This window comes from Lepidochelys kempii, chromosome 5 (genome assembly GCF_965140265.1).
Source record: "Lepidochelys kempii isolate rLepKem1 chromosome 5, rLepKem1.hap2, whole genome shotgun sequence".
Classification (NCBI taxonomy): Eukaryota; Metazoa; Chordata; order Testudines; family Cheloniidae; genus Lepidochelys; species Lepidochelys kempii.
The window spans coordinates 92957160-92984645 of NC_133260.1; the positions used below are offsets into that span (position 1 = coordinate 92957160).

The window sequence follows — 27486 nt, forward strand, 5'->3', positions numbered from 1 at the left end:
ACTGTACTTCCCTGTAAGCTAACCACCCGCCCCTCCTCCCTTCAATCACCGCTTGCAGAGGCAATAAAGTCATTGTTGCTTCACATTCATGCATTCTTTATTCATTCATCACACAAATAGGGGGATGACTACCAAGGTAGCCCAGGAGGGGTGGTGGAGGAGGGAAGGAAAATGCCACACAGCACTTTAAGCACAGCACTTTAAAAGTTTACAACTTTAAAATTTATTGAATGACAGCCTTCTTTTTTTGGGGCAATCCTCTGTGGTGGAGTGGCTGGTTGGCCGGAGGCCCCCCCACCGCGTTCTTGGGCGTCTGGGTGTGGAGGCTATGGAACTTGGGGAGGAGGGCGGTTGGTTACAGAGGGGCTGCAGTGGCAGTCTGTGCTCCAGCTGCCTTTGCTGCAGCTCAACCATACACTGGAGCATACTGGTTTGGTCCTGCAGCAGCCTCAGCATTGAATCCTGCCTCCTCTCATCACGCTGCCGCCACATTTGAGCTTCAGCCCTGTCTTCAGCCCGCCACTTACTCTCTTCAGCCCGCCACTTACTCTCTTCAGCCCGCCACCTCTCCTCCCGGTCATTTTGTGCTTTCCTGCACTCTGACATTATTTGCCTCCACGCATTCGTCTGTGCTCTGTCAGTGTGGGAGGACAGCATGAGCTCGGAGAACATTTCATCGCGAGTGCGTTTTTTTTCTTTCTAAGCTTCACTAGCCTCTGGGAAGGAGAAGATCCTGTGATCATTGAAACACATGCAGCTGGTGGAGAAAAAAAAAGGGACAGCGGTATTTAAAAAGACACATTTTATAAAACAGTCGCTACACTCTTTCAGGGTAAACCTTGCTGTTAACATTACATACATAGCACATGTGCTTTCGTTACAAGGTCGCATTTTGCCTCCTCCCACCGCGTGACTACCCCCTCAACCTTCCCCCCTCCCTGTGGCTAACAGCGGGGAACATTTCTGTTTAGCCACAGGCAAACAGCCCAGCAGGAATGGGCTCCTCTGAGTGTCCCCTGAAGAAAAGCACTCTATTTCAACCAGGTGACCATGAATTATATCTCACTCTCCTGAGGATAACACAGAGAGATAAAGAACGGATGTTGTTTGAATGCCAGCAAACATACACTGCAATGCTTTGTTCTACAATGATTCCCAAGTATGTGTTACTGGCCTGGAGTGGTAAAGTGTCCTACCATGAAGGACGCAATAAGGCTGCCCTCCCCAGAAACCTTTTGCAAAGGACTACATCTAGGAGAACCGCAAATGCCAGGGCAAAGTAATCCTTTCACATGCTTGCTTTTAAACCATGTATAGTATTTTAAACGGTACACTCACCAGAGGTCCCTTCTCCGCCTGCTGGGTCCAGGAGGCAGCCTTGGGTGGGTTCGGGGGGTACTGGCTCCAGGTCTAGGGTGAGAAACAGTTCCTGGCTGTCGGGAAAACCGGTTTCTCCGCTTGCTTGCTGTGAGCTATCTACAAACTCCTCCTCCTCATCATCTTCTTCGTCCCCAAAACCTGCTTCCGTATTGCCTCCATCTCCATTGAAGGAGTCAAACAACACGGCTGGGGTAGTGGTGGCTGAACCCCCTAAAATGGCATGCAGCTCATCATAGAAGCGGCATGTTTGGGGCTCTGACCCAGAGCGGCTGTTCGCCTCTCTGGTTTTCTGGTAGGCTTTCCTCAGCTCCTTCAGTTTCACGCGGCACTGCTTCGGGTCCCTGTTATGGCCTCTGTCCTTCATGCCCTGGGAGATTTTGACAAAGGTTTTGGCATTTCGAAAACTGGAACGGAGTTCTGATAGCACGGATTCCTCTCCCCAAACAGCGATCAGATCCCGTACCTCCCGTTCGGTCCATGCTGGAGCTCTTTTGCGATTCTGGGACTCCATCATGGTCACCTGTGCTGATGAGCTTTGCATGGTCACCTGCAGCTTGCCACGCTGGCCAAACAGGAAATGAGATTCAAAAGTTCACGGTTCTTTTCCTGTCTACCTGGCCAGTGCATCTGAGTTGAGAGTGCTGTCCAGAGCGGTCATAATGGAGCACTCTGGGATAGCTCCCGGAGGCCAATACCATCGAATTGTGTCCACAGTACCGCAAATTCGAGCCGGCAACGTCGATTTAAGCGCTAATCCACTTGTCAGGGGTGGAGTAAGGAAATCGATTTTAAGAGCCCTTTAAGTCGAAATAAAGGGCTTCATTGTGTGGACGGGTGCAGGTTTACATCGATTTAACGCTGCTAAATTCGACCTAAAGTCCTAGTGTAGACCAGGGCTCAGTTGTTTTTGTAGAATAGGATCATATTTCCATTCCAACTACTCCTGTGTACAGAGTCTAAATTTGCTTTCTGTGTAAATTGTTCAGTATTCACTTAAAATTCACTGTTTAAGCAAACATGAGTATCAGTATCATCTTTGCCAGAATATTTGTGGTAACAGGGTGTGTGCAAAGTCTAAGCAAATATATGTAAATATTTGAACTAATATTTGTTGAAAATAGTTAAGTGTTCTCCAGTTCTAGAACATTATGCTTAACACCTATATCTGCCAGGTTAATGTATAAACTTTAGAGGGAATATTCACTTCATTCATGGAATGGCGGGGGGGCGGGGGGGCACAAGAACACCAGCTTTATTTCATAGTTATTATTGGCGGGGAGTACAGGAAGAACCTAGTAGTAAGAAATTCACTGCATTTTGAGATAAAACCTGTCTGTTAAAAAGAAATGGCACCCCCAACAGAGTTCACATTTTTATTTTTTCTATCCAATCCTTTATCAATGACATGCATTCTTTATTCTACCATTTATAAAACATTTATAGTGTAAAAATATAAAAGGCCTTTATGGGCCTTGATGGGAAAGGAGGATCTCTTAAAATGGTAGAAATACTGAAAGATTTTTCCAGCTCATTTGTTAAAGAACTATGTGAGCATCTCACGCCTTAATTTACATGCCATGAGTATGTGGTTCTATATTACATTCCAGAAGAATTAGTGTAGTTTTACAGCTTTGGAAATCTTATTTGGTTTGTCTTACTTTGCTGTTCTGAGTCTTGTAACCTTTTAATCTTCTTTGGTGTAAAAGAACAGATGAAACTCCTTTAACACTTCCTCATTGAGAAGATTCTTGAGAGATACCATAATCACATTCCTGTTCTTTCCTTTTCTCCCCATATTGTACCAACACTGTTTCCTTGTAAACACAAGGAAATAATTATTTGCTGTTTTGAAGGGAACTTTTTCTGTCCTGAATTGGGAGTGCCAAAGAATTGTTTAGGCCTAGAGTACTCAAGTTGCAGGTATTCTACATTTTGCAGCATTTAGATGTAACCAGGCATATGGACACAGTAGAAATTGTTAGGGTACATTTTAATATAGAACAAAAGTACGGCCCTGTTGAGAAGGAACTGTCCTTTTTTCAGTATAGTATATGTTCAGTGTAAAAATCTCAGCAAGAATTTTACCTAGATCCTCATTCTGCTCTTATTTTAAGGTACAGTAAGTTTCAAATGCTGTATACGGAAGCAGTTTCAAATGCAGTTCTTAATCATTCTGATTAAATTACATAGGTATGTTAGTCCAGTACAACACAGTACAGCTGGTTTTCGTTCCAGTGTGGTTTTGAGGTCATGAGGAAGAAGTGTTTGCTAGTAACAGAGAAGGAAGTGCACTAAAGGACAAACTTAAGTTATTTTCCCTGGTATTTTATGCAGTCATTCTGTTTGTAGTTCTTTTGCTGAGTTTGGTAGCAGTTTGGTTTGGTTGCAGAAAGAATGTGTGTACAACATGGAGGAGATTCATGCTTCAGATTGGAGAGGAGAATTTTGGTTTAATTTAGGTTTCATTTTTGCCTGTGGAGGAGGAAATAGTAGGTGGTAAGTCAATAGGCAATGTCCTCCTATTTTCAGTTTTCTCTCCACAGATCAGAACTCTCTTGAGAGGCAATCCAATGACCTCCACAGTATGGTCCATAAGAGGTCTTGGCAGGATGAATCCTAGATGTGTGTTTTCCAGAAGCTAGCCAGGCCAGATGACAGTGGAAAGACAAAGGATCTCTTCGCAAAAGCATATATTTCCTGCAGATCTTTCTGAATTCTGCAAGTTTGAGGGTGAAAGCTACAGATATACCCAAATAAAAAAAAAACCACAGTAAGAGGGCCGAAAAAGTGCCAGCATGGCTAAACAACAAGATAAAAAGTAGTTAGAGGCATACACTTTAAAAAGTGGAAGTTAAATCATATTGAGGAAAATAGAAAGGAGCGTAAACTCTGGCAAGTGAAGTCTAAAAATATATTTAGAAAGGCCAGAAAAGAATTTGAAGAACTGCTAGCCAAAGACTCAAAAATTAACAGCATTTTTTTTAAGTACATCAGAAGCAGGAAGCCTACTAAACAACCAGTGGGGCCACTGGATGATCAAGATGCTAAGGGAGCACTCAAGGAAGATAAGGCCATTGCGGAGAAACTAAATGAATTATTTGAATCGGTCTTCATGGCTGAGGATGTGAGGGGGATTCTCAAACCTGAGCCATTCTTTTTAGGTGACAAATCTGAGGATCTGTCCCAGATTGAGGTGTCATTAGAGGAGGTTTTGGAACAAAATGATAAATTAAACAGCAATAAGTCACCAGGACCAGATGGTATTCACCCAAGAGTTCTGCAATTTCACATTTGAATTCCTTCAGAACTTCTAACTCTGGAATGTAACCTATCATTTAAATCTGCTTCTGTACCAGATGATGACTGGGGGATAGCTAAGGTGACGCCAGTTGTTAAAAAAGCTCCAGAGGTGATCCCAGCAATTACAGGCCAGTAAGCCTGACTTCAGTACCGGGCAAATTGGTTTAAACTAAAGAACAGAATTATCAGATCTATAGATGAACACGATTTGTTGGGGAAGAGTCAATGGTTTTTGTAAAGGGAAATCATGCCTTACCAATCTACTAGAATTCCTTGAGGGGGTCAACAAACATATGGACAAGGGTGATCCAGTGGATATAGCGTACTTAGATTTTCAGAAAGGCTTTGACGAGGTCCCTCACAAAAGGCTCTTAAGCAAAGTGAGCTATTATGGGATAATAGGGAAGGTCCTCTCATGGATCGATAACTGGTAGGAAACAAAGTAGGTAAAAAATTCAGTTTTCAGAATGGAGAGAGGTAAACAGTGGTGTCGCCCAGGGGTCTGAACTGGGACCAGTGCTGTTCAATGTATACATAAATGATCTGGAAAAAGAGGTAAAGAGTGAGGTGGTAAAATCTGCAGATGATACAAAATTACTCAAGATAGTTAAGTCCAAAGCAGACTGTGAAGAGTTACAAAGGGATCTCACTAAACTGGGTGCCTGGTTAACAAAAGGGCAGATTAAATTCAATGTTGATAAATACAAAGTAATGCACATGGGAAAACATAATCCCAACTATACATATAAAATGATGGTCTAAATTAGCTGTTACAACTCAAGAAAGACATCTTGGAGTCATTATCCTTGTCAATATGCAGCGGCAGTCAAAAAAGCTAACAATGTTGGGAATCAATAGGAAAGGGAATGATGATAAGACAGAAAATATCATATTGCCTCTATATAAATCCATGGTACACCCACATATTGAATACTGCTTGCAGGTCTGGTTACTTCATCTCAAAAAGATATATTGGCACTGGAAAAGGTACAGAAAAGGGGCAACAAAAATGATTAAGGGCATGGAACAGCTTCCATATGAGGAGAGATTAATAAGACTAAGACTTTTCAGCTTGGAAAAGAGACGACTAAGGTGGGATATGCTAGCAGTCTATAAAAACATGACTGGTATGGAGAAAGTAAATAAGGAAGTATTATTTACTCCTCATAATACAAGAACTAGGGGTCACCAAATGAAATTAATAGGCTGCAGGTTTAAACAAAATGAACGTAGTTAAAATAAATACTTTCCACAATGCACAGTCAACCTGTGGAACTCTTTGCCAGAGGATGTTGTGAAGACCAAGACTATAACAGTGTTCAAAAAGAGCAAGATAAGTTCATGGAGGGTAGGTCCATCAATAGCTATTAGCTATTAGCCAGGATAAGCAGGAATGCAAAACCATTCTCTGAAGTGTCCCTAGCCTCTGTTTGGCAGAAGCTGGGAGGGGTGACAGGGGATGGATCACTTGATGATTACCTCTTCTGTTCATTCCTTCTGAAGCATCCAGCATTGGCCACTGTCGGAAGACAGGATACTGAGCTAGATGGACCATTTGTCTGACCCAGTATGGCCATTCTTATGTTCTTCAATGGGGTAAAAGGGCACACACTCATTACTGATGGAAAAATTCAAAGGAAATGCCCCATGTGGAAGCTTGGAATTTCCAAGCCCCTTCACAGGGTATTCCTTTTAATTGAGAATTGTTGTCATTCTGCGACAAATTCTTCTCTCAGACCATTGTAAATTCAGAAAAGTGAGAATATAATTTGTATCCTTTATATCTAAAAAGCATTTAATAAAATATCTCTCAGTACTTTCCTGTTCTTTTTTTTTTTAATTCTCTCTAAATTTTGGAGCCAAGTATCAGAGGGGTAGCCGTATTAGTCTGTATCCACAAAAACAACAAGGAGGCCGGTGGCACCTTAAAGGGTATGTCTTCACTACCCACCGGATCAGCGGGCAGCAATCAGTCCAGCGGGGATCGATTTATCGCGTCTAGTCTTGACCATGGAAGTCTTTAAGCCATGATTTGAGGACTTCAATAGCTGAGACATAGGTGAGAGGTTTATTGCAGGAGTGGATGGCCTGCATTGTGCAGGAGGTCAGACTAGATGATCATAATGGTCCCTTCTGACCTTAATATTTATGAATCTATGAACCTTTTTACTCTTGTTTAATGGAGCCCTGTGATATATATGGTACCCACTATTGTATGTTAATACACAAAACATTTGCTTTTTTCATATTCATAATTATAAAGCCGGACGGGATTGCTGTGATCATCTAGTCAGACCTCCTGTATAATACAGGCCATAGGACAGCCTGGAATTAATTCCTGTGGGAACTAGAGCATGTCTTTTAGAAAACATCCAATCTTGACTTTTGCCACTAACTCCTTACATTATTAAAAATGAAAAGAATTAAATCTAATTTACTTTTATCATTATAGGTCCCACTCTGCCCTCAGTTACCTAGGGAGATGCACTTGTGTAACTGAGAGCAGAATTGAGGCCTTGATGTTTACTTTTTGTATTTTATATAGCTTGACTGGTAATTTTATAAACCCAGGCTGGTCAATTTCATTTTCTGATTCTTGTACACTGCAAATTTGTGTTTGTTTAGGTTTCTAATACTGCACGGGAGAGGGAGAATTATTCTTTTTAAAACGTTTGGGGGGGAGGGATAGCTCAGTGGTTTGAGCATTGGCCTGCTAAACCCAGGGTTGTGAGTTCAATCCTTGAGGGGGCCATTTGGGATCTGGGGCAAAACTTGGGGATTGGTCCTGCTTTGGGCAGGGGGTTGGACTAGATGACCTCCTGAGGCCCCTTCCAACTCTGATATTCTATGATTCTATTGTTTAAAATATAAAAATGTTATGTTAAAATAAAATTCTGAAAATTTTATTGGGAGCCTTTTAATATAAGGGCTTGCAACCCTGCCCTCCCACCCAGTTTTTACATTAACAAAACGTAATGTAAATGTTGGGAATAAACTACTTGAGAGCATCTCCTTAATATATCCTTCTCCTGTCACCTCCTGGCATTCGAATATTTTTGGTTGAGTGGCGTGAGGAAGACTAGAAGAGCTCCCTAGTTAGGACCATGAACTTTTATTGGTCATTCCAGAGGCTCACAAACTCCTGATTGATCAGATAGTCGAGCGGCTTTAAAAGAGATCAGTACAGTGTCAGGGACTCATTCTGCTTTTGCTGCCAAGTATTCTTTTTCCATCTGTGTTTAATTCTGTTCCTAACGGTTTGCTTTCTCTCTTTCAGGTTGAAGTTGCTTCATCTCTATGGCTGCCGCTTCACTCCTGATCTGGAGTCCATTAAAGAAATCAATAAAACAGTGCAAGTGTATCACAACCTCTGTCCCCCACCTGCTAACATTTAGTTGAATGAGGAACTCTGCCTATTGCTATGGACACCTGGGCTTGTAAATATGACAGTGCTTCAGCAAAGAGATGCTATGTCAGTTAATCTTGTACATATTTTTACCTGTAATCTCAGCACAGGACTGGGAACCATGAACTCCTGAACTGTAAGCCTGACACTGACTCAGTTTCTAGTTTTGCACAAGTCACTTACCTTCCCCACAGGGGTGTTGTGAAGATAATGCATGTGATACATTTTTAAGATGAGAAATACAATCCACATGCTAAATATTACTAAATGTATTATCCTTGCTATTTGATTGGAAAGAATAAAAACGTGAGTCAAAATCAACAATGAAAAAAGGAGTACAGGGTATGTACTGCTGCTCAACTTTTAACTTCTTTGTTTTTGTGGAGTTGTGATGGCTATGTTATGTGTGCACAAACATTTTAATCGTTTCACAACACGATTTTTTGTGTATGTGTTACTGTTTCCTCTTGTACCTGCAATCTGCTTGGTGCTTTGCAAACAAATGGCACAGCTCTGGCCTAAAGAGCTTAAACTGTCAAAAGACAAAACAAATAGGGAACAACAAACAGGTAATGTGGCCATGTAGTGACTGGTCACATGCTGATCATACAAAGTTTTAACGGCAGAATATATATTTACACACAAAACTACACTAAAAGAACATGATTAAGATTGCAAAGCTAAGGACTCAAAAGTTAGGAAATGCCAGAATTAAGGTTGCCTGTGCAATTAATAATTATCACTGTTCCTGGCTGCTCTGGGCTATGCTGAGTCCAGTACCTGGCAAGATCAGGGAGATTCTCTCTTCTGTGCTGTAAATGACCGTGCTGCTGTGGCCAGGCAGTGGGGAGGAGAAAGCTGCCTGATTTGAAGGTAGAGACCACAAAAGTTGGATCAGTGGTGGGGGAGAGGAACAAGGGGCCGGGAACAGAGGCTGGCAGTGGGGTGGAAAGGGAAACTGGGACGGGATGCTGGGGTAGTAGGGGAGGCTAAGACTTGGATCTGGGAGACTGGCTAGTTAAAGAGACTGGGTCTGGAAGCTGGGGGAAGACTGGGACTGGTAACCTTAATTAGGATGCCCTTGTGCATGCCACTGAGAAGAGAATTTAGCCCCAAGAACTCTGTTTAAATACATCTCTTCTCCTCTTTCTCATTCCTGTTAGACAATGTAATATGACACCAGATATCATCATAACTGTAGCCAAAATTAGTAGGATCCTTGTTTCTCCCCATAATATAACTGATTAACTTATTTGATATGTAGTGGCAAAATGCACAATTTAACATTTCAGAGTGATATTGTTTTATACTGAGTTTAGACTGTGACCAACATAGCACCAGTGAAACTGATTTTATATCATATGTACACTTCAAGTTCTGTTCAAACAGAATATTTTAGGTTGTGATATTATGTTAGGTATTCTGTATTCACACACAGGCTCATGATTTCATACCATGCTAGTGTCTTATTCAACCATACATTATCTGGTGCTGAAACTGGTTTTGAAGTGTGGTTGGAGTTATATTTTGTAGTCAGGGGTGAAAGTAAGCCAGGAGGGGCTGGTACGGCATACCAGTAAAAAGTGGCCGCCGGTACCGGCCCGTATGCAGCCGACGTTAAAATGCTGCCGTGGTAATGCTTTAAGCAGGGTCTTTTGCTGTGGCAGCACTTTAATGTTGCTGCCCCTTTTGCCCCCCATGCGCTGCCGACCTGGGGCTGGCGATTTAAAAGGGCCTGGGGCTCCAGCTGCTGTGACTGCAGCAGTGGCTGGAGCCCTGGGCCCTTTAAATCGCTGCTGGAGCCCCAGGCGGTGCAGGCCAGGCAGCGCAGATGGGCTGGCTGGGGGATGCTATCCCCAGCCCCGCTGCTTCTGCCTGAGGCCCCACCCCTTCTGAGGGGCAGAGCTGGGCCCCGTACCAGCAAGTGTTGAATGCTATTTTCACCCCTGTTTATAGTGAGACAAAAAGGGACTGAAAATTATCTCTCTGGTATTTCTAAGATGGTTGTAACCTTGGTATCTACCTATTGAATTCATATGACTGCTTCTTTCTGTCTCCGGGGTAAAAGCTACACTTTCAGGGCTGTAGAAGTGATATTTTGTTTTTGAATATTAAATTAGGCTAGCGCTGGACTCAGGCAGCACATCTGTCTAACAATAGGGGCATAATTTCAGAACAAAGCCTTGTTTTGCCATTTCCTGCTGGGAATCCTGCCCTCAATATCCACAGTTAGGACTCATAAAATGAATCATCTTTTGTTTTGTTGTATCTGTGTCAGTTTGTTTGAATGGAATGTTTGAACTCTCTGATTAGAAACATGGATGCCAAGCAGGATAGGTTGAAATTGGCTGATTGTATAATACTGTAGGTACCATCTGTTTTGGAGGATATACCTCTTCCATGACAGTGCTAAATGACTGCATACTTCATCTTATTGCTTGAGTTTAATCTGCCAAATTAAAACTTCTGTAGCAATGGAGGAAAGAAAGGCACAAACATCATATTCTGCACTCAGTTATAACCACTGACTACAGAGGGGGTTGCAGTCATATAACTAAAGGCAGAACTTGGAGAAAATGTAACAGTTACATATGGCTCTTGCAAATATTGCTTTTATAGGGCCTGCTCCAAAGCCTCCTGAAGTCAGTAGAAAGACTTCCATTGACTGCACAAGGCTTTGGATCAGACACATTGCGGAGTGAGGTGGGAATGTCTTGTATTGCTATTTATTACTTATATCATCTTAGATGTTCAGGGTGCTTTACAAAACAAAGAAAGTAGGAAGCCCTAGTCTAAAAAGTTTAAAACCTAAGGAAGATGAGAATAGGAAAAGACAACACATGGAAGGATTGAGAACAGGGTGTAAAATCAGGACTAATAAAGGACCAAAGTAATGTCCAGCTATACTCTATGTGATAGCATATCCATGGTAGACTATGCCTCTGGAGACATGTAATAATGAAAGAGTGAATCTGACTATGCCCAAGATACAAGATTACCAAGAAGTATAATCTAGTGAACAGCATATGGCAACAAAGACAAACAAGATAGGGTGTACATGTTGATTATGAGTTTGAGATACCACGGTCTGGTGAGGCAAACTCAACCCACAAATAAAAGTACTTCAGCTCAACAGGTTGTCAACATCAAAAGCCAGTGCCTAAAAATTCCTGTTATCAAAGGGCTGGCAGGCATAAGCAAGATAAATTTGTTTCATTTTGATGAGGGAACAACTGCAGTCTCTTTAAAGCTCTCCTATGTTAGTCAGCATGGGTGTTTTTTATTTATATGGTCTGTTTACTCATCAGGTCAATACTTAGTGGGCCACCTTTCATATAAGAGCATGGAGGAAGCAGGATTTCTTTTGTTCTAGTTAGGAAGATTTTGCTGGAGTACAAAAGGTTAATTCTTAGCTATGTCTACATTATGTGGACTACAGCAGCATAGCTATGCTGGCTTGACCCTGTGTAGAGACAGAGAAAAAAAAACAACACACAACTTGTTCCTCCAACCTACTTCTGAGGTCATGTCAGTTTCTTCTGAAGAGACTGAAATTGGTACCCTAAATCCTTTTACAGAGCATAATACTACAATAAATCAGTCAACCTATAATAGTGTTTTGGATCACTCTACAGTGGCTTCCCAAATGAGATTTATGATAAAGCACAAATTCTGACAGATCCCATAGTTATAGATCATTCCAAGAACATAGCACTTCCTGTGCTGCAGAGTTAAAGTTTTAGTTCAGAACTGTAGCAACACTACCTCCCCAAGGGATGGCAGCTAGGTTGACAGAAGCATTCATCTGTTGACCTAACTGCATCTACACTAGGGGTTAGGATTTTTCACACCACTGAGCACTATGTCCATCTATGTTTAAGGGTAACTTACCCTCAGTGAAGTTAATAGAGTTTACACTTCAGTGAGATTGGCCATTTCTGGTCTACATTAAACAAGATGATTGGGGGTGGGGGGTGGGGAAATATGGTTCCTGGATCTGTTAGTCTCTTCAGAAGTCAGGCTGTGGAACAACAATATCTTATATTACAACAGGGTCCCCATAAACTTTCACTGATGTCATTTTCTGTTGATTTGACATTTTAATAGGATCCTCTTACATTCCTATCATTGTACCTGGATCACAAGACGCTGGACTATGACATTCTTAATTAACATATTCTAAAGACAACTATTTATTAATACAGGAAGCACTTTTAATAAGAAACATACTTCCATGGACTTCAATGGACTTTGGACCCGTTCCTTAATGCCCCTTTTCCTTCTTCAAATACTGAGCCTTAAAAATGGATGGGGAAATTTCAGTTACCTGGAAAGTTTCTGCTGCAGCAGAGAAGAGGACTGTGGTATGGGGACTAAGCAGAGAATGAATAAACAACTTCTATGGTGTCAGCTTACTAACAGCCTAAAGAGAATCCCAGATTCAATTGGACCACTGGTCATAAAATAAGGTGTGTAGGCAGGGTTCCCGTGGCCTGAACACTTGGCAAGCAAACATTTCTAACAGACCGTTTAACGGTTTTTTCCAAAGAAAATATAATGCAAACATATGCAAAAAGGGTCCACTCTTAAAAGCTTCCTGGATAGCTTCCATAACGGAGTGAGTAACTTTACCCCACTGTTTGCATTACTTCCTGCGGGGGTTTCCTCCAGCGAATAGAAGGGAGCGCCGCAGGTAAGCGCATCAGCTGTCTAAGGTGAACCCGGCAAGTTTGTCAGAGTGGCTTGCACCCACGGGCGCGCCGACCGCTGCACCTCCCGCAGCAGCACGTTCCTGCGCCCCGCCCGCCGGGCCCCCGGGCCCCCGCCTCGCTCGGGCTCCTCCGCCCAGTGAGCGGCTGGGGCGGCGGGGCGCGTCTCGGGGCGGAGGGAGGGGCGGCGCCGCCGGCGGCGGCGGCAGGGAAAGCTGCGCGGCCGGCCGGTTCGCTGCGCTGGCAGCAGGCGGAACGGGAGCGGAGCCCGCGCCCCGGCCCGGAGTGGCCGGCAGGAGGGCGCTTTCCGGGCCGCTGGCGATGGAGCTCGAGGAGGGCGACGAGCTGGCCCGGCTCCGCTCCCTCTTCGTGGCCTGCGACGTGAGGGGCTCCGGGCGCATCGAGCGGGCGGAGTTCGGCTCGCTGTGCGCCGAGCTGCGGGTGCGGCCGGCCGAGGCCGAGGCGATCTTCCGGCGGCTCGACACGGACCGCGACGGGGCCATCACCTTCCAGGAGTTCGCCCGGGGCTTCCGCGGGGCCAGCCAGCGGCCGCTGGGGCAGGACGAGGAGGAGGCGTGGGGCGCGGCGGGGCCGACCCAGCCCTGGCGGGATTTCGAGCTGCGGCTCGGGGGCGAGGCCAGATACATCCCCAGGTAAGAGCCGCGCTGGCGGCGAGGCTGCGCCCCCGCCCGGCCGCCGCTGGCACTGCGGAGAGAGCGGGCCGGGTGTGTGGCCGCAGCAGTTAACCCACCCCTGTCTCCGCGCCTGCCCGCCCCGCACGGGAGCCGCACGGGGTTGCTGCCTGCTCTAGGGGGCCCTCCGTGCGCACAAGGCGGCCTTGGCGCTGTTTGCATCGCTGTCGGGTCAGCTGTGCCAGGCGCTGCGCCAAGTGATGGCCCAGGGACCGCACGACCAGAAGCAGGGACCAGAGGAGGGGGGTGTCACAAGGGAACAGTAGGGCTCAGGATGAAAAGCCACAGTCACAACACGCCTGGGAAGCACAGCAGTGCGTGCTGGCGAGCATGGTCCCGGCTGTAAAATCAGGATAATAGTCGTTTGTGTGAAATAGGGGAAGGTCACTTTTCCTTTCCTTCTCAATCTGCCCCCTTGCCCCCTTTTCATAGAATATCAGGGTTGGAAGGGACTTCAGGAGGTCATCTAGTCCGATCCTCTGCTCAAAGCAGGACCAATCCCCAATTAAATCATCCCAGCCAGGGCTTTGTCAAGCCTGACCTTAAAAACTTCTAAGGAAGGAGATTCCACCACCTCCCTAGGTAACGCATTCCAGTGTTTCACCACCATAGAATATCAGGGTTGGAAGGGACCTCAGGAGGTCATCTAGTCCAACCCTCTGCTCAAAGCAGAGCCAATCCCCAATTTTTGCCTCAGATCCTTAAATAGCCCCCTCAAGGATTGAACTCACAACCCTGGGCATAGCAGGCTAATGCTCAAACCACTGAGCTATCATCAGCTACTAAAAAGGTTTTTCCTAATATCCAACCTAAATCTCCCCCACTGCAACTTGAGACCATTACTCCTTGTTCTGTCATCTGCTACCGCTGAGAACAGTCTAGATCCATCCTCTTTGGAACCCCCTTTCAGGTAGTGGAAAGCAGCTATCAAATCCCCCCTCATTCTTCTCTTCCGCAGACTAAACAATCCCAGTTCCCTCAGCCTCTCCTCATAAGTCATGTATTCCAGTCCCCTAATCATTTTTGTTGCTCTCCGCTGGACGTTTTTCCAATTTATCCACATCCTTCTTGTAGTGTGGGGCCCAAAACTGGACACAGTAGTCCAGATGAGGCCTCACTAGTGTCAAATAGAGGGGAACGATCATGTCCCTGGATCTGCTGGCAATGCCCCTACTTATACATCCCAAAATGCCATTGGCCTTCTTGGCAACAAGGACACACTGTTGCCTTTTATGCTGGTCTTATATGAGAATTAGTTTTTTGGGTTTTCCATGCTGGTGAAACCATCCCAAGGTGCATCCTGGTTAGCCAGAGTAGGCACCTGTGCATGTTGTGAGCTCAGGAGACACCACCTGATTAATTCTCAGGGACCCATCAATGGAAGCACAGCTTAAAGAGTTTCAATGTTTGCTGGAAAGGGTGAGGAGTTCTGCATTGTTTCGGTGGGGCAGGACATGATCTTGCACCCACTCTTCTGTACGTAAGTTAAAATGTACCTGTGGAGTAGAGGACTGCAAGGACTTCTAACCACTTAGGCTATCCAGTGGGCACAGTACCTGCTTGGACTCAGAGGGAGATGAGCCTCCCATGGGCCACACAGAGGGTGGGATCCCAGTTTGCTAGGAAGAGGCTGTGCATAGTGTGTTCTGGACAGGGGCCAGTAACGTAGGTGCGTTGACTCAAAACCTATGTATGTGAGAGAGGCTTGGAATGCCAGCACCCCCTTTTCCAGCCTATGGGCCTGCTCCAAAGCTCATTGAAATCAATGGCAGCTTTAGATCAGGCCCTATATTCTGGAGTTGCCGATGCTTATGGACTGTATTTCATCTCTCCAGTCCTGCATCATTCCCCTTACAAAGGCAGTTGTGAATATCCTGTCCCTCAGCTGCTGAGTACCCACACTTAATTTGAACAAGAGACAAATGATTCAGTACCAAACAAAGCAACAGATGTAAAAGAAAATCACACTAATGGGACACTGCCAACTTGAAATCTTGACACTTATGAGTTAAAAGTAGGTTTAGGTGCTACTTTGCCCCTGAGTCTCCCTGCCAGTTTTTGTGGTCCTTACAATCACATTTTTTGACTTTTTAAAATGCTTTCCCTCTCCTCCGCGACTGCAAAAGACCCAAACAGGGAAATGACTGACTGTGCAAGTGAAACAGACTATATGCAAAGTATTGTCAAATGCACAATTTAACAAATGAGGGGGGGAAAGTCCGCTCTAATCTCTTTCAGGTATAGTAATCTGTTGTTACCTGTCATTAGAATAGAAGATACACTTTCAGACAGAAGAGATTTTTAAGTTGACTGAATCCCCTTAAATAAGCCAGGAGGCTGTAATTAACTCATTCTGGACAATACTTCCTGTGCTGTGATCTCAACTGAAACTTCACTACATTGCAAGAATTCTCCCACTTCTCTCTTCATGCTCTGAGCCTTCTGTGTGGGCCCCAATCCTGCTCCCACTTAAGTTAATGAGAATATATTCAGTCCCATAATGGGGAAAATTGACTGGCAGCAGCCTGCTTCACAATGAAAACTGTTAAAAAAAAACAAACAAAAAAACAAAAAACAAACCCTTTTATAATTGTAAAGTTGTTTCCATTTTGAAGGGTTCAAAATGGATCCATTGTCTATTTTTTGACTTTTTATCATTTTTAGCAGAAAATTTCATTAAAACTGATACATTCTATAAAATCAGAAAATGTTGACGTTGACAGTTTTTTTGTGAAGAGTTTTTAAAAGACCATTTTTTGGTGAAATACTTTTTATGCAAAAAATTTTGCCCAGCCATCCTGAGTAAAGCTTCATGTTAGACAGCAAAGGTAACAACCTGGCTTGCTTGTTAAGGTCCCGATCCTGCAAACACATATGCACAGGCAATCACAAGCAATCTAATTAAAACAGACAACTTTTATGTAAAAAGCGAAGCACGGCATAAGCATTCCTAGACTAAAACTGTAGTTGGAAACGTTGAGAAAGAAACAAGGAAGAGATTTTGCAGAAGAACAAATAGGCAAAACCTCTGGTGCAAGTGAACCTGTTAAAGATAGTTGAAAATGTCAGCATGTTTCCGGACCATCAAGTTTTTCATTTTGTTAAACGTTTAGTCCAGATCATACTTTGATCTATTTTATTGAAACAATTGTAAATGGCTCAGGACTTAATATTAAAGAAATGAAAAAAAAAAATCAAGTCAGATATGATGAATCTCAACTCATTGGGTTATAATTTTAAATCAAGATGTCCAACTATTTAACTTGATTTAAAGGTCTGTATATTAATAAAATAGAATAATCTGTAGTGTTTTAATAAACATCTAAATGTTATACCTTAGTTAAAGTTTAACAACTTCTATTTAAGGCCCTGATTCTGCAAAAACCTGTGCACGTGCTTTGAAATATTTGAAATATGTGAATCATTCCATGTAATTCAGTGGGATTACTTGTGTATAAAATTAAATATGTATGTAAGTCTTTGTAGGAATGAGGCCAGAAAGTTACTTTAAATGCTTTTTTTAAATCTACATAGTATCCCCCCAAAAAGCATTCAAGAGATGTAGTCTTAATATTTTGGATTATTAAGAATAAAAGCTGTTTTTTACCTGCCAAAACCTTTGTTCAGAGTCTTTGTCTTGTAGCCACACTTTCAGAAGTGTACATTTAGGCTTTAGTGTTGCATGTTAGCTTGCCTAGATTGACCCTTGTGCTCATGCAGAGATCCTGACTTCAGTAGGGCTCTGTGCGTTCACAAGGGTCCATCCATGTAGCTTATCTTCTAGGCTTGGAGACTAATTTTGTGTGAGAGAGTTTTGGGCACCCTGCTTAAGAAAACTTGTGCATATTGTGGACAAAGAGGATGACAACATCACTGCTAGCTCAGTGGAATTTTTCATAGAAGCAATGGACAACATTGCAGCAGAAGATGAATGGGCTGACTGCCAGAAAGCAAATTGGTAATTTATTAATTTTCATTTGGACACTGATGCACAAGCCAGTGAGTTGCCAGAAACAGTGTCGTTAGCACTAAAAGAAAAGCCGTGGGTGGTGAAGGTAAATGGTAGAACCCAGGGCTTACAGTAGTGAGTTTATCCCACTAAAGGAGAATATTAACTAGATATGTGGGTAAATAACAAATTGGAAAGATAAAATTTGTAGTAGTGCCAGGGAAAAGAACACCTGCCGTTGGGTTAAAAGTGTTAAACTCTTGGTCTCATCAAGAGGTACACTCTTTGATGGGGCAGAGAACCAGAACAAATGATTCTCTGCTCCTTGAAGTCTTTAAACCATGATTTGAGGACTTCAATAGCTCAGACATAGGTGAGAGGTTTTTCGCAGGGGTGGGTGGGTGAGATTCTGTGGCCTGCGTTGTGCAAGAGGTCGGACTAGATGATCATAATGGTCCCTCTGACCTTAGTATCTATGAATCTATGATGAGAGTTTGAGGACATCTTCCAGGGGATAGGGAGGCTCTCAAATGAGTACAGAGTATAGCTGAAAGAGCCTAATTGCCCCACTGTTCACACACCTAGGAAAGTTCCTTTGGCCTAAAGCAGAGAGGCACAGGCTTATTGCTGTGGTTATCAGAATGACAAGATAAACCAAAAGAGTGAGTACACTTGTTGATTACTGAAGGGGAAAAAAAGATGGACTCCTTCACTTATGTATAGACCTAAAAAATATATATATATAAATGCATAAATAGAGAATATTTTCCACTACTTGCCAGGGGAGAAATTTTGAGGGATATGGCTGATGCCAGATATTTTTCCATGCTGGATGTGTCATAGTCTGGTACCTATCTCTAGAAAACATTGTACATATCTGCAGTGGTGAGCAGGAGCTGGTTGGCACCGGTTCGCTAGAACCAGTTGTTAAATTTAGAAGCCCTTTTAGAACCGATTGTTCCTGGAGGGACAACCGATTCTGAAAGGACTTCTAAATTTAACCGGCCAAAAGTGGTGCCTTAGGTGCCGACTCCGCGGGTGCTCCAGCCCTGGAGCACCCAAGGGGAAAATTTGGTGGGTGCAGAGTACCCACCGGCAGTTCCCTGGCCCCAGCTCACCTCACCTCCACTCCGCCTCCTCCCCTGAACACACCGCCCTGCTCTGCTTCTCCACCCCCTCCCCCCACCAGGCTTCCCGTGAATCAGCTGTTTGTGCGGGAAGCTGGGGCAGGCTGAGAAGCAAGCGGCGGCTTCCGGCTCAGGCCCAGGGTGGCAGAGGTGAGCTGGGGGAGGGCCACCCGCGCCGTAGCAGGTAACCCTGGGAGAGGGGGGGTGCAGGGGAACCGCTCCCCACCTCAGCTCACCTCTGCCACCCTCAGCCTGAGCAGGAAGCCGCCGCCCTCCCTGGCTTCCCACTGAACAGCTGATTTGTGGGAAGCTGGTGGGGGAGGGCGCGGAGAAGCAGAGCGGGGCGGCGTGTTCAGGGGAGGAGGTGGAGCGGAGATGAACTGGGGCCGGGCACGGGGTGGGGAGCTGCTGGTGATTTGGTAGTTGCAGACACGCTTTCTAGAATATTTGTCTGGGGGAGCAAATTCCAGAGCTAGATTTTTGTGCAGGTCAGTTTGGTAAAATAACCTTTCTGGTCTTAGACAAAATATGGACTGTGATTGCCAGAGCAACAGATCAGGATGAGAAGCTGCAGAAAGTGAATAAGGCTATTTCCATAGGGTAGTCAGAACAGCATGTTCCCAGCTTCTGTGACCAATTAAGAGGGGAGCTCTGAGTTCTAGGTGGCATTTTGTTTGAAGATATCAGAATGAAGATCCCTAAATTGTAATAGAAAAATATGTTAAAAGGGATAAATGATGCTCATGTGGGGATTGAAAAATCTAAGTGGAGAGCTAGAGACATTTTATATTGGCCTCAAAAGAACAGCGACATTAAGGAAGCTGCCAAGGCTTGTTTCATATGCCAGAAGTACTAGCTAAGTCAAGCAAAAGAGCCCATGTTGGTGGCACAGGAAAGACTTTCTGCTTGGAGCAGCGTAGGCATAGATTTGTTTATGATGACAGGGGGGTGGGGGGAACTATGCATTTGTTAAAGACTGTTATTCTCACATCCCTGAGATAGCTTTACTAGAAGATACTACAACTAAACAGGTGATTGTGCTTATCAAGTCTGTTTTTGCTAGCCATGGTATACCTGATGTGAGTATTCCTAATGTGGTTACATCTGACACTGGGCCGCAGTTCAGTGGATATGAGTTTAAGAAGTTTGCAGTGAAGTTTGGGTTTAGGAATGTAACCTCTAGACCCCATTACCCCAATTCAATGGGTTGGTGGAAAATGATGTTAAAATAAGAAAGTGCCTATTGAAAAATGCTGCGGCATCATTGGTGGTGGTCTGTAATTTAACAATACCTTAGTACAGACCTTTACCTTTACATTACAGAATGGCACCAATGAAACATGGTTGGTTACCTGTAGGCATTTTATTTAATAGAAAACTGAGAACTAGAATGCCTGTCATGAAAATGCTGATGTCAGAGGAACTGGAGATTTGCAGAAATTTAAAGAAGCAGATAAAGCTATATAAAAAACTGGATATGTTTTGGGGTTCTGGGAACTATCACTACTTTATGAATATGGCACAGTGAATGTCTCTGATGGAAACCAACGGTTGTAAACAGCAATGTTGTCTTAGGAGGGTGTCACTCGAAATGGACATATACTGAGGAGGAAACAATGGCACTTTCTCCAGCTTTGAGAAAGGAAAGGGGTAAGGGGCACCGAGTTTGCTGTCTTGCCTGAGAAGGTCTCAGTTTGGTAACAGCCACAACAGATCCAGACAACCAGCCCCAGGATATACTACTTCCAGAAAAAATAGACTCACTGCCTCCTGACAACAGCATTACTCATGTTCAAGGGAAACCTGCAAGTCCAAGTGACAGTTGAAGGCTCCTCAGAGATTGATAGAACACTGTTAGTAAATTTAATCAGGTTGGCTATAAGTGTTTGGAATTTTGTGTTATGTAAACATTTAAGAGATGTTATTTTTAAGTTTTGGCTGGCAGAGGAAGGAAGGCTGGTATTGGTATTGTGCTTTTAAGTGGTTTCGCTTCCCAGACAGGAAGTCTGAGGAGAGGGAACTGCAGAAGCCCACCTTACGTAATGCAGAGGCAGCTGGGAACTGGCATCACTCAATAAAAAGGATCTCTTTCATGCACTTTGGGCCTACCATGATTACTGATGTAGGAGTCATTCGGTAGGAGATCAAAAAATATTACTTGTGCGCCATGGTGCTTTGTGAAAGCATCCATCTCCTTTCACTAACAAACGTATCCCAGTGTCTTCGTTACTGTGTTTGCAGTAGCAATTTGAATGCTGTCCCATTGCTTGTCTAAGAGGGTAGTAGGAGGGAATGGGGATAGCTTTGTTTGGTATAAATGATGTGGTCTGATTATATTGAGTTGCAATTCTCATACATCAAATTACCAACTGAAAGGCATTCAAAAGGAAATGGTGGTGATTGAAGTGCATGTGTACTCATATCAAATGAATAATTCTGTACTGTTTCTTCATGCAAACCAGTCCTCTTCCTTTTTAGGTTTCTAAATAACTTTGAAGCTCTCTAATGTATAATCCTTCGCTTCATTTGTTAGGCATGTATCAATTCAAATTCAGGGCATCCTTTGTTTTCTTTCATTTTTCCTTTCTGTTTACAGTTTTCAAGCACTGGAGGCCGAGATATGCTATAGTTCAATTTCTCCATGCTGGTCCCAGATCTGGCAAATGTTTTAGCAGGTGTTTATCTTTGCTCCTCTGGGTAGTCCTATTGAAATCAATAGGATTACTTATATGAGCAAAGTTATGCAGATACTTAAGTGTTTGAAGGATATGGGCCTTGGACAAAAAAAATGTAAAGTTTGAGATGACTTTATAATATTACATTGTTTTACATTTAACTTTTTTATAAATCCACATTTGCTAAACTTTTCTTAAAGGAAAAGTTAAGCAGGACTGCTGAAATACTTCTGAAATCAAAACTGGAAAAAAAATCTTAAAATGGCAAACTTCTCACCATAATAATTACAGAACTGTTTTTAAGGTATGCAGTTCACTAGCACCTGAAATTTGACATAATAGTTTGTAACTGTTGTTCTCAAAATGGCATTTTGTGTCCCCGCACATGCATTGTTCTTTATTTCTCTGATACAGTATTTCCTGATATATATTTGCACTGAGACCCACAAGCAAAATAATTTAAAACAAGCAAACAAACCCTGGCCATCTCAGATGTGTAATTAGTTAAAATATGAACCATCAATAGAGATGCTAATTTGACTCTGCCTGGATTCTGACCTCAGTTATACAGGTAAACTGGAATAATTCAGCATTCGGTCCTGGAAGGTGTTGAGTACTTGGTAATTGGCCCCAATCCAGCATAGCATTTGAGCATGTGCTTATTAAGTGCCTTGCTGGATTGCTCATAAAAATGCATAGCAGCTTGGAGGAGTGAGCCCTAGAAGATCAGAGTAACAAGACAGAAATGGGACCTGTTTCCCTGTAAGATAGAAAGGACAACTTTTCTCTGTTTGTATTGCCATTGGGATTTGCACTTGCATCAAAGGGAACAATTTGCCTTTTATTCTACAAACAAGAAATGATAGAAAATTTCACCATATGATACAAATAGAATGAAACCATTAAAAAATCTGAATCTTGGATTAGAAATTTCTCTTGTGTTTTAATAATGATGAATGCCTGGGTCTTATGTAGTGCTTTTCATCCACAGATCTCAAAGTATTTTTGTATCTCAAAGGAGATCAATATCATTATCCCCATTTTACAGATGAGAAAACTTAGGCACAGAAAGGGACATGACTTGCCCAAGAACACCCAGCAATGTAATGGCAGAGCCAGGGATTGAGCCCTGTTCTCCTGTCCCAGTCCAGCATCCTATCCACTAAGCCCTGCTGCTTAGCTATTAACATTTAAATTATATAAGGTTTGTAATGCATCAGTGTGGCTAAGGCCCTTCATTTTCAGTTTTTATTTTGTTTAAAATATTCCAGGAATTTATCACAACAAGGAGTCCAGTGGCACCCCAAAGACTAACGTTTATTTGGGCATATTCACTTTTTTAAATCAAAACTTGTGTTTTTAACAGAATTCCAGTCATGTTGTCTTTATGTAGGGTTAATGCAAAAGATGCTAAAATCAGTTACTCTTTTAGAAAGCTATAATGCAGGAGCAAAAGTATTATATAGGTTTTAAAAATAATTTTCTAGAGTTAAATACTGACTTTAGTAGAGACAATACACAATTCCTGTGGTATCAGAAATTCCAGCTAGTTAACATTTTTCTGTGTACTTACTTTTGACTTTCTAAAATTGCCTTATGGGTTTTGTCTTGATTAAAATAAAAGGTGTGTTGCTAGAAGGTTAGCTAGCATACTCTTACTAGCACATTCTAACACTCTAGCATAGACAAGCCCATGTAGACTATTAACACATGCCAGCTGGCCAAGATGAAGCCTACTTACAACATCTGTCTAATGATACACCTTTAAATCTTAGTCATGACAAATCCTATCACACCAGCTGAAGGAGAAATCCTTGCTGAACAGCTGTGGTCTCCAATAAGTTATATTGTTTACTGCTGCCTTATCAAACTGTTGATAAGGTGTAAGGAAAGTTTTTGATATCTCCAATGTTATATAGGAGTTCAGCAGGGCTGATCACATGTAAAGTTACATGTGTAGGTAATTGCAGGATTGGGGTTTAAGACATGCCTCCTGCTTCAAACAGTTTAAGGTTAATTACCAGGTGGTATTAATATTTTCTAGACTGTGTCATAATTTGCTGTGTTCTCAGGGTGATTATGGCTCATATTCAGTGCCCAAAAATCAGAGAGATTTCAATAAGCAAGGCTCAGGAATTATTTCAGTAAATGTAACCCTAAAAGGCACAAAATAAGCCTTAATTGTTTTCGCTGTTAATGATTCATCTCCCAATCAAATCTGCATTCAGTATAGTGGTAGATGTTAGATATACAGTATCTGTGAGCAGTACTCTGTTTCTGTGTGCTGTATAATGCATATTTTGAAACTAGCTTAATTTTTTAGATAAATGTTATGGGATGTGTCTTGCCTGTCTGCAGTTTGATTTATTGATTGTCCAATTCATTTAATTTAGCTTGCTGTCAGGGTGCCTTCAAAGCATGTGTTATAGCTGCCTCTGTTATCTTTTGAAATTAGATGAGAGAACTAAATTTATCTTTTTTTTCCTCCAAAGAAAGATTTTCTTCCCACAAATTTCCAGGGATTAGTTTAGTCAGGTTCTTATGTGTGGCATTCACTGTGAGCCAAAGTGTTGTTTGCCAGTTAGTCTTTATACTCAGTGAGCAATTGTGCCAGTAGCACAAAAAGTGGAAAGTGTTTCCAGACTAGTAACCTAGTATAATGCAAGACATCTGATTTTAACTGAATCTTTTTTTTGCTTTCTTTTCATTCAAGAAATAACCATTCTTCCTTTATTATATTAAATCAAATGCAGTGAGTAATTAAGCACAAAAATACAGTAATTTCATTTTATATGCAGTGAACTACCTATTGGAGCATAGTTGCATGAGCCTTAGGAGTTCTCCTTTATTGAGAACTGAGGCACACATCAGATTATACAACTAAAATCTATTTGACTTTATCTGAGTATTCAGTTACCCTCACACCTATTGAAATTTCAATTGCCAACATTAAAAGAAAACAGCAGAGTATTTTTTAAGTCTGTATAAAAAGGACAGCAGCTTTTTCCTCCCTGAAATTAGAATAAGGTATGATCCAACGCCCACTGACACCTCGAGAAAACTAGTGCTTGCAAATCATGGAACCATTAAATGTGCCAGCAGTTATTGATGTCTGCAAATGGTGGACACCAAACCTGAACTGTGGATAGTGGCTTCTTTTGGATTTTGTCTCCCCCAGACAGGGATTTCATGCCCCTAACAAGAAGTTGGTGGGGTGGGGGAAGGAGGGGATAGGGGTAGGGAAGAGAGAGCTTTTCAGGGCCAGCTCCTGAATCCCACTACCTGGAAAAATTTGATTTCTTTCCCCACCTATCTTACAGGACTCTGAGGTTCAGTCTGAAATATACCCAAGTAAATACAAACTTTTAAAAATGGAAGGAAGTGGGTGCTACGTAAGTAGAAAGGTCATTAAATGTCAGGTTATAAATATTCTCTCTCTGAAAATCCCACCATTTTTTCCTTGCTTTTCACCACAAAGCTCCACTTCTGTTATCTGTTCCTTTCTTTGTGCCCTACTTCATTCTGCTGCCTGTGTTTACCTGATTGTAGGCTACCATCTCTTCAGGACAAGAGTTTAATTTTATTTCATCTCTATAAAGTTGGAGCTAATAATTTTGTTCATAATAATTCTTATATAGAACTATACAAGTAACTCATTTTCCATAAAATATCAGTAGATCTTTAAAATGTAATAAACTCAGCATAACACTGGAGTGCACAAAGCTACCAAACCAGCAAAATCTACAAAATAATCAAGACTGAAAAATGTGTATCGGTGTCTACTGCATAAAAAGCTGCATTTCAGGATAACCCTCAAGAAAGCAGTGATAGCTAAAAGAGGGCAAAACCTTCCACTGTGCACTCATTCAAAGCACTTGAGACAGATAAACAGGTACTGTCTCGACCTTCCAATTTGTTCCCAGACCTTCAATCACTAGCACTATTATGAGACAACTGTGTGCCTGAAAAACATTCTGGGCCTGATTCTGATTGCACTAATACCAATGTAAATCAGGAGTAACTCCACAGTTACACAGATGTAAAACTGAAAGATAAAGTTAGAAGGAAGCATGAGATCAGAATCAGGCCTGTCGCATAGTAATATGAAAATGAGTACTCCAAGCATCCTAACTGGCTTCAGAATTCCCATGTCCGTAAGGATTAAAAATTTCTAGGCCCTATTTATACAGGTTTTACAAATGAACTTGACAATTGTACATAAACACAGTTTAAACTTGTTTGTGGTTGAACTGGGTTCCAAGGTGCCTTGATTTGTCAGTGTGCATGGAGTCACACCGCAGAGTCATTTTTAAAAAACAAAACAAAAACAAGAACTCTACCTTAGGTCATCTGTACCTGGCCTCGCTCTAATGCGCTTTAGCTCCATCGATGGTGGCTAGCCAAACTGTGGTAGAGCATGCTTTCCCTACAACTGCATAAAATGGAGATGGGTTTGAGCTGATACGAATCTGAAATTTGGAGTGTTTGGATTTGGGGTTTTGATTTAGGCCAATCTCTATCTTAAACACTGTTGTAAATACCTGTCCAGGCATGACCTTAAGATGAAGCAAGGTGTATTCAGGGCAGGTATACATCAATACCCAGAATGCTTTTCTATTCTACATTTATTGCAAAGCTCTACTTTGGGAACATACCTTTTGGGAACAACAGCTGGCAGATTGCACAAGAGGGATTCAGTCCCTAGTGACAATGAATAGCAATGATTTCTTTCACATTATTTTTAAAACATCCATCCCATGCATTAATATTTATGTGCATCTCTGGGTGTACACATTTTTAAGAGTTAAAAACTTTGCACTTGGAAGTGAAGGAGGCCAAAAAAACCATTGAACAGTCTTAAAGAATTCAAACTGGGCTAATTTTTAAATTGAAAGTTCTGAATTTTCTGAAATTTCTGACATTGAAATACAAACTTGTTAGTCTCCCTCTGTGTCCCATCAAAACAATCTGAGTTTCAAATATTAGATATTCACAATGCACTGCTCTGGAATAAGCTGCAGACCACAACCTATTTTCAAAGTTTATTCAGCAAATAATTTTGAATAACTAGCACATTTTTGAAAAGTGATCTCTTCATAGAGAGTTGGAAAAAATAGACCGCATTAATCAGTTAGATTATTCAGTACTGTACAATGACTCTGTCTTGCTGTAATTATGCCAGTTAAGTGTCCCAAACTATGTGAAAGCAGAACAGTGGTTGAAAAATATGCAAATGAGCAGTTCAGAAAAATTATTTTCATAACAGTCAAACACTCACTCCACAAGGGCACATCCTTCTAAAATTCTGTGAATTTATAAAGTATTACAGTGAGCTTGCAATTTACAAAATATAGTTTTCAGATACTTGAGGTGATTAAGTCAATGGCTCTACTGATAATTGATGAAAATGTTTTACTTCTTGCTCAAGATGCCAGTGGTCAAGTGGAATTATAGCAAATTTGTTACAAATGTTTAATATCTTCTGTGTTTTCCTGTTGCTTCTGTGGGCTATGTTTTTAATTAAGATTTCATGCTAAGCTGTCTCTAACACGCTCAGATAAGTGCCATCAACATCCCCAACTGTCAGTTTCATTTTTTAAAAAATACCTCCCAGTGGCTATTGCAGCTTCTGTTGGGTGTTGCACTACTGTGGTTGTGTGGATTTTGTTTTACCTCTTAGACCTAACTGGCTCTGCATAAAAGCATGTCACTAGGATGTTCTGAATCTAGCTCTGACTGCTGTAATTGAGCCAATGAGGAATAATGAGCATAGAGAGGTTTTTGGATCACATAGCTGGCGTAAAGTACCATACCAGCTACCTTATGTTTCTGACATCAACCTCTTAATACAAAGCTTACCCACATCAGTGCGCAGACAGACACAGTGGTAGTGAAGCATTGCTTTCAACATCCATTCTTTGTGTTTGTTCATTTGTTTAATCTTTGATGTCAAAATAGAAAACTGAGAGAGGAGTGTTCTTGGAACAGGAACAAAAATGCAAAATTGTAAAAATACAGAACAAAGCTCCTCCACAGGCTCCTGAAGCTATTGGCGCAAGGAGCTTGTTGTAGGGAGAGACCAATGTACTTGGTTAATTTTCAGTTTCTCAGCATGAGGCATTGTAGCTGCATATGCTGTACCCTAAGGAAGAACCTACTGGACAGTGAACTAGAGATGCTTTAGTAGTAATATTTTTTTAGAGTTTTATTGTCAGGAATGTTCATGGAAGCAGCAAATTTAGAACAGA

The 27486-nt window shown here is 42.2% G+C and overlaps 3 protein-coding genes across 4 annotated transcripts in view; 2 read left to right on the forward strand and 1 right to left on the reverse strand.

The window, feature by feature from the left end:
* Window positions 1-8402, forward strand: part of LOC140911634 (uncharacterized) — a 117890-nt gene extending 109488 nt beyond the window's left edge. For both annotated transcript variants that reach the window (XM_073345074.1, XM_073345075.1), the window contains one exon: window positions 7958-8402. In XM_073345074.1, the coding sequence (XP_073201175.1) occupies window positions 7958-8075 (118 nt within the window). In that variant the 3' untranslated portion in view covers window positions 8076-8402. The remainder of the gene's footprint in view (window positions 1-7957) is intronic.
* Window positions 94-1910, reverse strand: LOC140912088 (myb/SANT-like DNA-binding domain-containing protein 2). The gene is made up of 2 exons (XM_073346239.1): window positions 1339-1910; window positions 94-757 (listed from the first exon to the last, which is right to left on the reverse strand). Exons 1-2 carry the CDS (start codon window positions 1892-1894, stop codon window positions 606-608), a joined length of 708 nt encoding a protein of 235 aa, XP_073202340.1. The 5' UTR covers window positions 1895-1910; the 3' UTR covers window positions 94-605.
* Window positions 8403-12936: 4534 nt separating the features above from the next.
* RASEF (RAS and EF-hand domain containing) overlaps window positions 12937-27486 on the forward strand; it is a 51731-nt gene continuing 37181 nt past the window's right edge. Inside the window, exon 1 of the mRNA XM_073345073.1 lies at window positions 12937-13448. Coding sequence (XP_073201174.1) covers window positions 13117-13448 — 332 coding nt within the window. The 5' untranslated portion in view covers window positions 12937-13116. The remainder of the gene's footprint in view (window positions 13449-27486) is intronic.

Coding starts and splice junctions, on each gene's coding strand:
- LOC140912088 (XM_073346239.1), bottom strand. CDS start 1,894: ATGATGGAGTCCCAGAATCGCAAAAGAGCTCCAGCATGGACCGAACGG. Junction 758..1,338: donor AGGCGGAGAAGGGACCTCTG/GTGAGTGTACCG, acceptor TTTCTCCACCAG/CTGCATGTGTTTCAATGATC.